This window comes from Phasianus colchicus, chromosome 12, assembly GCF_987193195.1.
Source record: "Phasianus colchicus chromosome 12, bPhaCol1.hap1.1, whole genome shotgun sequence".
In the NCBI taxonomy this organism is placed as follows: Eukaryota; Metazoa; Chordata; class Aves; order Galliformes; family Phasianidae; genus Phasianus; species Phasianus colchicus.
This window is the reverse complement of record NC_143447.1, coordinates 13,214,742-13,224,000: the sequence shown is the minus strand read 5'-3', so window position 1 is coordinate 13,224,000 and position 9,259 is coordinate 13,214,742. Positions and strand designations below refer to the sequence as shown.

General features: G+C 56.2%; 2 protein-coding genes across 5 annotated transcripts; one reads left to right on the top strand and one right to left on the bottom strand.

Moving 5' to 3' along the window:
* The first annotated feature begins 42 nt into the window (after window positions 1-42).
* On the top strand, window positions 43-3,810 carry LOC116225386 (ras-related and estrogen-regulated growth inhibitor-like protein A). 4 transcript variants are annotated; one of them, XM_090149003.1, is made up of 5 exons: window positions 43-1,045; window positions 1,331-1,384; window positions 1,731-1,807; window positions 1,891-2,275; window positions 3,617-3,810. In XM_090149003.1, exons 1-5 carry the CDS (start codon window positions 694-696, stop codon window positions 3,808-3,810), a joined length of 1,062 nt encoding a protein of 353 aa, XP_090005129.1. In that variant the 5' UTR covers window positions 43-693. The 4 variants fall into 4 exon arrangements, with proteins under 4 accessions (XP_090005129.1, XP_090005128.1, XP_090005130.1 ...); XM_090149002.1 differs by having other exon boundaries at window positions 1,885-2,275; XM_090149004.1 differs by lacking the exon at window positions 3,617-3,810 and having other exon boundaries at window positions 1,891-3,143.
* A 50-nt stretch (window positions 3,811-3,860) lies between these two features.
* PLIN1 (perilipin 1) lies at window positions 3,861-7,412 on the bottom strand. Its single transcript, XM_090149001.1, has 8 exons — window positions 7,286-7,412; window positions 6,720-6,918; window positions 6,522-6,604; window positions 5,915-6,167; window positions 5,472-5,701; window positions 5,255-5,398; window positions 4,499-4,732; window positions 3,861-4,229 (listed from the first exon to the last, which is right to left on the bottom strand). The coding sequence occupies exons 1-8, from the start codon at window positions 7,373-7,375 to the stop codon at window positions 3,861-3,863; spliced, it is 1,602 nt and encodes a 533-aa protein (XP_090005127.1). The 5' UTR covers window positions 7,376-7,412.
* Window positions 7,413-9,259: the final 1,847 nt, after the last annotated feature.

The following is a 9,259-nucleotide window of genomic DNA, read 5'->3' as shown; positions in this document are numbered from 1 at the left end:
GCTGCTCGGCGCGGTGCGATGGCGTCAGGCGGCCCCGCCCGGCCCGGCGCCGCGGCGGCCGTCGGTGCTGGGAGCGCGGCGGGGCGGTGGGTGTGTCGGGGCGCGATGTGCTCCGTCGCTTCTGAGATGCTCGTGGAGTCGTGGGAGGGCGTGGATTGGAAGGGATCTTGTGACCGTCCGGTTCCGTCCGCTGCCGTAGGCTGGTTGCCGCCCACCGGATCGGGTTTGCTTAAAACTCCATCCAACCCGATTGGAGCATCCACGGGTTTTTGGGCAGGCTGTGCCGGCGCCTCGCTGCCTCATGAGGAGTTCCTCATCTGCTCGTACCCATAAGTCCATCGCTTTTGAGGTTCTCCATCACTTATGCTATGCTCCATGATGATATGCCCCATCCCTGGAGGTGCTCAAGGCAGGCTGGATGGGGCCCTGGGCAGCCTGAACTGGTGGGTGGCATCCAGCCCACAGCAGCAGGGTGGAGCTGGGTGATCTTTAAGGTCCCTTCCAATCTTAGCCGTTCTGTGATTGATCACAGCATGCTCCATCAGTCATGAGATGCTCTATCATCTGTAAGATGGTCCATCGGTTGTGATGCGTCGCTTCTGAGATGCTTAATCTGCTTTGAGACACATCTTCCATTATGAGATGCTCTGTGAGTGATCCTCCGGCCTCCATGAGAAGAGACAAAAGGACCACATGTCCCAGCTGAGGAGCAGCAGCGTGGGCAGCCTCCTGGGATACTCTGCAGCCAGTCCTGCATGCTGGGAGGTGACAAGGCCAGCCCCAGCACTGACGTACCGTGGGGATGATCCAACTCATAGCAACATTTTGAGTCCTGCTCCCTGCAGCTGCAGGCAGTACCCCGTAGCCCTGGCAGGTCCCCCGGGTGCATGTGGAGGAGCTGGGAGTGCTGCCATGGGGCTCCGGCTGCGCAGGAGTGCCAGCTTCACCCCCGAACACCCGGCCCTCCTGGAGCTGCCCAGCCCTGTTGCCCTGAGAGCAGAAGCCAATGTGCTGGTGATGGGAGCAGACAGCGTGGGGAAATCAGGTAAGGAATGAGTGTGAGCTGAGAGCTTACAGGCAGGGAAACCCATTTCTACTGCAAAAATAGACTGCAAACTGCAGCAGGGTTTGGGGAATGAGCTGCAGGGAGCAGTCCTGCCTCTCTGCTGGTGTCCAGAAAGGGGAAAATCAGAGGTCGGGCCCAGCAGTGGGAATTTGTGGGGGAATGCATCCTGAGTGTGTTCAGGTCTAAGCTGTGTGTGGGCTGGGTTTAAGATGAAAGTCTCAGAGGTTTGGGATTATTTTGTGATTCTTGTTCTCCCCTTTGCAGCCCTGACTGTACGTTTCCTTACTAGGCGCTTTATCGGGGAGTACGGAGACATGGGTGAGTGCTGACCGTACCAGCCCCATTCCATTCCCCTTAGGGACAGGGAGGTTGCAGGGTGAGCCTGATCCTCCTGCAGGGTTTGGTTCCTTCCTGTCCTCTGCCGTGTTTTTCTATAGCTCCCCAGAGGCTTGATGTTCATGTTTGATCAGGAGCTGTACTGTTATTGCACTGGGGTGCAGAAGATGCAGCTGTGCGTGGGCTGAGTGCAGGGACAGTGCTGCTCCGTGCCCCCAGACCTTTCTGCAGGGCAAACAGCCCTGGATCCCTAAAGATTGTGGAGCAGATCAGCTGTGAGGGAACTGTCTGTAGAGACAAACAGCCTCAGACTCATTTTTTTTGGCAGAATTCATCTACAGCCACACATTGACTGTGGATGGCCGAGAGGTTCTCTTCCACATCTGGGACGTCCCCAACTCACAGGTGAGAGGGCTCCGTTCCCATTGTGTGCCCTCCTCCTAAGGAGGAAACCCAATCCGCACCTTCTCCCCATTCCCCAGGATCAGGCTGACGATGGCTCCTCGGAGGAGAAACGAATCCAGTGGGCAGACTGCTTCATCCTGGTCTACCGCATCTGCGACCGTGCCAGCTTCAACCTCCTGCCCCTCAAAGTGCAGTTCATTAGGGCGGCCAAGGAGGGGCAGGGCCAGGTGCCCATCGTCATCGTGGGCAACAAGCGGGACCTGCAGCACCGACGGGCTGTCTCCAGCGAGGAGGGACGGCTCCTGGCCCTGTCTCTGGACTGTGGTTTCTATGAGGTCTCTGCGGCTGAGGCCTACCATGGGGCTCTCATGGTGTTCCATGGACTGGCTGAGCGCATCCCCGACACCAGGCTGAAAAGAGGTGCCAGCATCCGGGGCATTGTCAGGACTGTGTCAGCAGTGTTTGCCCGTAAGCGGACGGACTCGCTCTGAGCAGTGTTTGTTTCTGTGTTGTGTAGCTGGATGAGGCCTCCTGTGTTCTGTGCAGATTGGGTTTGTTCCAGGAGCATGGCAGGTTCTCAAAAGCCCAGGATCTGGGTCTCTGGCTGTATGTGACCAGCAAGGCAAGGGCCTTCCTCTGCTCAGCCCTCTGCTCTTGGCTCTGTTGTTGTCTGCAGCATCCCCAGCTCCTTCTGTGGGCTAGCAGGGAGGACATGCAGCTACGTCCTGCTCCGTGTCCCTGTTGTCACCCTGGCGTCCTGGCTGTGCCAGTACTGAGCCTGGAGGACAGCAGGCAGAGTCCTTCACCCTCCATCCCATTGCATCTCATCCTCTCTCACCCCATCTCATCCTATGTGACTCCAAGCAGCTCTGTACTACTGACCTCCCTCCTCCAGCCTTTTGGTGACAGCCCAGGCTCAGCATGGGAAAGTCAGGCACTGGGCTTTTTCCCAGGATGTGGGCCTGTACCGTGTGTCTCATAAATGCAGACCTCTGAGCTTGCCTGTCCCCGGGGAGGAAGGGAGGAGGGGAGGAGGGCAGGGAGGTCTTTCCCCTTCCCTGCTGTGCCTGGGAATGCATTGTGTAGGAAGGAGGTTGTGTATGTGCAGTGCAGACAGTGATTGCTCTGCACTGTTCTGCAAATGGAATAAATCTTTGGCAGGAAGCCCCTGGTGGCTCTGAGTTTGTACTCCAGGCATAGGAAGGGGCACGTACAGTGCCCAAGCACTGCAAAAAGCCCTCTGCACCCTGAGTCCTCTCCCTCCCTCAGTGTTCCCAGCCCTTTAAAGCTCAGTAGCCAGTGGGCAGCTCTTGTAAAGCAGACTATGCAAAGGGTGATGGTTTATTACTGCAGCAGGTACAATCACAAGTTGTGGGAAATGTGGCCTTCCTACAGGAGGCTGGGGTACTGGTGCTCTGGTCTTGTCTCTGATCCCAGAACCGTGGAAAGAAGGATGAGAACCCAGGGTGTCCAGAGCTGTGGGTGTCCCATCCCTGGAGGTTCTCAAGGCTGGGTTGAATGGGTCTCTGGGCAGCCTGAGCTGCTGGGGGCAACCAGCCCATGGCAGGGGGGTGGGACTGGATGGGCTTTAAGTCACTTCCAACTCAAGCCATTCTGTGGTGATTCAATGTTGTTCTATGATGTTTGATAGTTGTGTTGCCCTCCGATCCATCTCAGTCTCTGTACCTCACCTATCTGATGCTGTTTAACGAAAAGCAGGTGGCCCAGTGTCAGAGCTGGCTGGTCCATTTTTCTCCTTCACTGCTTCTCCTTCACTCATCCCCTCTTCTCTATCTACTTCTCCAACAGCAGCCCCTTGGGCTGCCTTTATTCTCCTCTTGGCCCCAAGGAGGGGACAACCCCTGGCACAGCTGTCACCGAGCCTGGAGCAGAGCAGGGACCCTCAACCACGGATGGACAGATGGACAACCCAAGAGGGACAACCGTATCCGTGCCAGGTTGGGGATGTGGGTAAGCAGGCAATGTGGGCTGTGGGTACGTGAAGGTGAAGCGTGCTGGGGGCAGTTTGGGGCCGAGGTTCTCCTGCTCAGGGTCAGTCCTTCTTGAAGGCTGGGCTGTAGAGGTTGGCGTAGTAGGCCCGGCTGTACATGGCCTCGGGGCTGAAGCGGTAGGAGCCCTCGCTCACGCGCCGGCTGTAAGGCATGAAGGCCGATTTCCGCGGCACAGCCTCGGGCTCCAGGGCTGAGCTGCGGTACAGATTGCTGCGTATGAAGAGAGGGTCCTCCAGGCCCAGGAAGGACAGCGGGTGGTGGCCGCGGTACAGCCGCCAGTCGCCCCTCAGCTGGGCCTTCTCCTCGGCGCTGGTGCCCACCGACTTGCTCTTCTCCTCCTCCTTCTGCTCAGCCTCAGGACCCGGCTTGCTGCCCCGTGCTGCTGCCTCGTCCTTGGACTGCCTGCGGAGCTGAGGGCTGGGCTGAGCGGTAGGGCTCTCCCTGGGGAGACTTTGGGACGGGTGGTTTGTCCCCATGGAGGCCCTCAGAGTAGGGAGTAGGTGGCTGCAGGTCAGCCCTGAGGGAGAGCAGGTAGGAAAGGGACGGGTGGAGGAAGGGGATGTGGTGCCAGTATTAACCTTTGCCTCGCCTTTATGCAGGGAGTGGACCAAAAGGGGTTTTGCTGGAGGTGGGTGGGACCCGATCCCTGCGTGTCCCCAAGGTGGTGGGATGCACTCACCGGCACGTAACTGTACAGGCTGCCCAGCAGGTGCTTAGGGGCACTGATGAGTGTCCCTCCCAGAGCATCCACCGTCTCCATGGCCCTGGACAGCCTGCGGGGTGTGAACAGGATCAACCCCTCTGCCACATCCCAGGCCACAGCAGGGACCTTCTTCATGCTGGAGATGCCAGAGGCACAGGCACTCTGCAGGTTGTGAGCCACGCTGCCCACCAGCCCGAGGCCATCCCCTGCCTGCAGACAGAAAACAGAGTCACTTATGGCAGCCCCCCAGCCCTCTGGGACCTCACATTTCTGCTGCAAGTGAAGGTGAAGTACACCGACCCTGACCTGCAGCTTCCTGTCCCCATGTCCCAGCAGAACTGCTACCACTAGGGAAAGTCCTCCAGCCCATGTGCTGTCAGCAGGGCCCTCCCCCAGACCCAAGGTCCTCCTGTTCACTGCCACAGTGGGAGTACATTTTGTGCTGAGACCCCAAACCAACAACTGGGAGCTAAGTGCTGATTTGGAAATTGGAGCACTGCTTGGCCCAGAGACTGTTGCAGCCCTGTTTGGGAGTTTAGAGCTTTTTCTCCTAAGGAGGACTGAGCCAGAGATGCTGACTGCTGGGTCCTTTGGATTGCACCCAGCCCCTGGGAGAATGCCAGAAGGAAAGTGCCTTGATTTGGCTTGTTGGAGAAGAGAGCGAGAACATGGTGGGATCAAGATGATGCTCTGGGATGACCCCATCTTACCGCTATCTCCATTTTTCCCTACCTCACCAGCATGGCTGTCCTCCTTCTTCTCTGCCTTCTCCTGCTTCTGCTCTGGTGCCCTGCTCTGTCTCCAGCTGCCCGCAGTGCTCTGCCTCTCACCATGGCTCTGTGGCACCACAGGTGGGCTTGGCTTGGCCAGACTGCCCTGCAGGGAGGACAGAAACCAGTGCTTGGGATGAGTTCTGGGCCCCAAGGCGTTGAGAGAGGCTGGGACTCACCAAGATGGGGATCCAGACGACCAGTTCCTGTCCTTTGGCTTTGGCACGCTGGAGGTTCTGGGCGGTGTGCTGGTAAGCACGGTGAGAGGCGGTGCTGACCAGGGCTCCAATCCGGCCCAGAGTGCTGGGAGAACTGCTGGGAGTACTGGGAGCACTGTGAGCCCTGTAAGTCCTGGATTGCTGCTGGGAGACCTTTGCTGCTGGTCCACAGGTCTGCTTGGGTTTCAGATCTAAAAGTAGAACAGCGCAGGGAGAGAGTGTGGGATGCTACAGCCTGGTGGGACAGCCCTGCACCTAGGTCCTTCTCTTTCCACCTGCACCCCATCAGTAAGTCCCCATCTGCATGGGGACCGCATTGGGTGCTTCCTCCACCCCAGCAGACCCCTGCCTTACCAGGACATCCCTCTGCAGACACCCCGAGGTGATCTTGGCACCAGTACTACCTGCTTCCTCCTCCTCTTCTGGCAACAGGTACTCCATCAGCTTCTCCAGCCCACCCAGGGCGGTGTCCATCCCTGCGGCTGCCATCTGGCTCACTGAGTTGCTCCTCGTGTATCTTGCTGTTGTCTCCACTGTGGTCTTGGTCGTCTCATAGCCCCCCACTGCCAGCCCCAGGATCTTGTCCATGGAGTATCCGATGGTGCTCTTGGCAGTTTGGATGGGGGTGGAGATGGTGTCCTTCAGTTTGGAGGCAAGCTGCAGGCAGAGAGATGGAGAAGGGCCCTTCTGATGTGCTCTGAATGGCACAGAGCAGCTGGAGAGACCATGGGCCACACAAGAAGACATCCCCTAGAGCAGCAGGACAATTTCCTATAGCTTGGGCTGGAGGTAGCCAGCCATGCAGGACACTGCTGGCCTATATTTAGGAGCAATCCTACCACACCTGTGGCCAAGTCCTGGCTTTGAGGTGCCCTGTGGAACCCCCTTGCCATCACTGGTTGCTGGGTGGGAAGCAAAACCAGGATCTGGCCCAGAGGAGAAATCCTGTGGGCTTTGCAGGGGGGCTGGAGTGTCCAGAGGGTCCCAGAGGCTTTCCCACCCATGACTTACCTTCTCAACAGGATACTGAAGGGCCGGTATCTTCTCTTCCAGGTGGTCCAAGCCCCGACATGCCAAATTGTTGGCCATAGAGACTGCCTTGGGCAAAAGCATGCGGGGTGGAGATTAAGGCTGGGGGTCATGCCAGAGGTGAGCGCAGGTGGTGTCCCACTGTTGGGTACCCCATCACATCCCTCCTGATGGACTCACACTGAGGCTCCAGCCTGCGTACCACAGGCTCCACGCTCCACATGGCCAAGGCGCTGGCACCCTTCACGCCCTGCTCATAGACCTCACACACTGAGGCCACAATTGGGTGGATCTCTTTGGTGCTGCTGTAGGTCCGCTGCAGGCTTTCACAGGTTGAGCTCACCACCGGCAGCTGCAGGACACGCTGCAGCACGTTCTCCTGTGCATCACATGGGGACCAGTTAGGGGCCAGCCAGCAGCCACTCCTCAAGAAAAGCTGAGTCTGGCTTCATGGCCCGATTCGTCTGTGAATCTGCATGTTCAACAAGGAAAATACACCTCCTGCTAATTTTATCTTGACATGAAACGAGCTGACCCAGAAATCCATGGATAAATACTGATACAGTGCCGAGGGCTCCTATTAGATCAAGGTTACCTTTGTTGATTCTCATTTATTTTATTTCAGGCATGTGAGTGGCGATGCTTTGATGGCTGCTCTGTATTATTACAAGCAAAGATAACACGCAAGACAGCACGGTATGAGCTATTCCCCTCCCCCTATTTCCTCTCCCTCTCCCCACACTCACCTTGGCCCTTCCGTTCTGCAAGGGCTGATTCTTCTTTGCCGTCATTGTGCCACGTCCTCTTGCAAAGCAAAATGCAGAGCTGCAGAGCATGCAGTGAGGTCTGAGCCGGGCTGGGGCTCAGAGCGTGATGTGCAGGAGTTGGGCTGGGCCACACAGCTCCCCTGGGAGCTGTGATTGTGGTGTTGCCCAAGCTTTGACTTTTTACCAGTTAAACCATAGAGCCAATGCTCCACACACTCTCCTCTGCTGGAGCACCTCAGCAGCCCATCCTCGTTTGGGTCCTGTGCCTGGGGTGTGTGGTATTGGGGCACTACTACCCCCAGGCTCCACCTCCAACCTGGGCTGGGCTGGGGGGGCATGGGTTGCTGGGGAAAGTGGGCAAACAGCTCCCCAAAGGCTCTCATCTTGTGGGATGGATGGCTGCAAAATCATCCCCGTGTGTCAAATGAGGAGATGATGAATACAGAAGAGGTTAAGACCTGCCTGTGTTTGTGCAGCACTGTGGTGGTGCACCAAGGCCAGGGAGAAGAGGAGGATAGGGTGTAGAATGTGTGAGTGTGCAGCTTGGGTTTGGAGCAGCACAGATGACGGAGTTGAGGGAGGGATGGAAAGGTAGCTGTGGTGTAGCCAAGCAGCAGGACAGGAGAGTAAAAGGACTTTGAGTGGGGATGAGCAGGAGTACTTTTCCTTACCACAAACAAAGGATGGGATTGTCAGCACAGGGAAAGTAGACCTGGCTGGATCCTTACTCACCTGGACCAGCAGGACAGGCATATGGGCAGTGTCCTGTGGGAGGAACAGGCTGCCCAGTGAGGTGGTGGAGTCACCATCCCTGGAGGTGCTAAAGAACTTTGGGGATGTGGCACTGAGGGACGTGGTCAGTGGGCATGGTGGGGGTGTGCTGATGATTGGACTGGATGATCTTAATGCTGCATGACTTCTGGAAGAGCCTGGGCTTGCCCATAGCCTTGCATTAACGGGCTCACCCCTGGGCAGAGGCACACGGATGTCTGTCAGGGTTTGGCACAGTGCTGCAGTGATTCAGGGTTCTCCAGACAGTGGGACAAAGGGCAGCAGCTTGGTCACGGGTCTGCTCTCTTGGCCATGGTGAACAGGCATGATACCAGGGGCAGTGTCAGCCTTTCTTCTGCCCAGTGAGAGCAGGGATCAGCAGACAGCACAGCCTCTGCCCTACTTGTGCCCATCCCCTCCCCTTCCTGTGGGGCACTGTCTTCCTGGGCAATCTCTTCAGTGTTTTATTTTACTTAAGTTTCAAACAACATTGCCCACACGATTTAATTCTCCTTTGTGACAACTTATATCTATTACCCTTTGGGTGGATTGGAGACTAATTTATTGCCTTTCACTTGACAGAAAACCTTCCACGCACTCTCCCTCAGTCACCTTTCCTCTATGAAATGGCTCACTTGATCCCTCCCCAGAGATGTTGGTTTTTAGACCTTTGATTGCTCCTGCTGCTCACCTGGGAATGCTGAGCAGCTCACTCTTCCTGAAATATCATGCCAAGCACAGTGTTAACATTAGGAAAGCCTTGTCTGTGAGTACATTACTTATCTCGCTTACCATTCTGCTGTTAATTGCTGCTATTATGAAATGAGTGTAAGAGCAGTCATTCAGAAGAAAACTCTTGCTGAATCGTTGCTGAATGCAATGCTTTGTATATTGTTCAGGGAACGACATTTTGGAGCCTTCACATTTGTAAAGTTCTTGCTGCAGGGGATAGGAGTAAGCAGTTAGAGCAGTAAGCTACCAGCAAGAGCTCGGTTTTACTGGTTATCCCTTCTCCATCTCTCCCCATCTCAGCTAGAGATGCTATCTTTTACTCTCTGCCCTTAATCCATCATTAAACATCTGCAACAGCTTCAGCAATCTCAGTAATATGAGAGAGGACTCCTTCAGAATCTCTTTTCCCCATCCTCAAAGTCACACACAGATTCAGTATCATATGCATCA

Excerpts from the sequence above, each read along its gene's own strand:
- LOC116225386 (XM_090149002.1), top strand. The coding sequence starts at position 694 with ATGTCCCAGCTGAGGAGCAGCAGCGTGGGCAGCCTCCTGGGATACTCT. Across the intron at positions 1,046-1,330 it reads AGACAGCGTGGGGAAATCAG|CCCTGACTGTACGTTTCCTT; the intron begins GTAAGGAATGAG and ends TCCCCTTTGCAG. Across the intron at positions 2,276-3,616 it reads TGTGTCAGCAGTGTTTGCCC|CAGCCCCTTGGGCTGCCTTT; the intron begins GTAAGCGGACGG and ends CTTCTCCAACAG.
- PLIN1 (XM_090149001.1), bottom strand. The coding sequence starts at position 7,375 with ATGCTCTGCAGCTCTGCATTTTGCTTTGCAAGAGGACGTGGCACAATG. Across the intron at positions 6,605-6,719 it reads ACGCAGGCTGGAGCCTCAGT|TCTCTATGGCCAACAATTTG; the intron begins GTGAGTCCATCA and ends TGCCCAAGGCAG. Across the intron at positions 6,168-6,521 it reads TTCAGTATCCTGTTGAGAAG|CTTGCCTCCAAACTGAAGGA; the intron begins GTAAGTCATGGG and ends CTCTGCCTGCAG.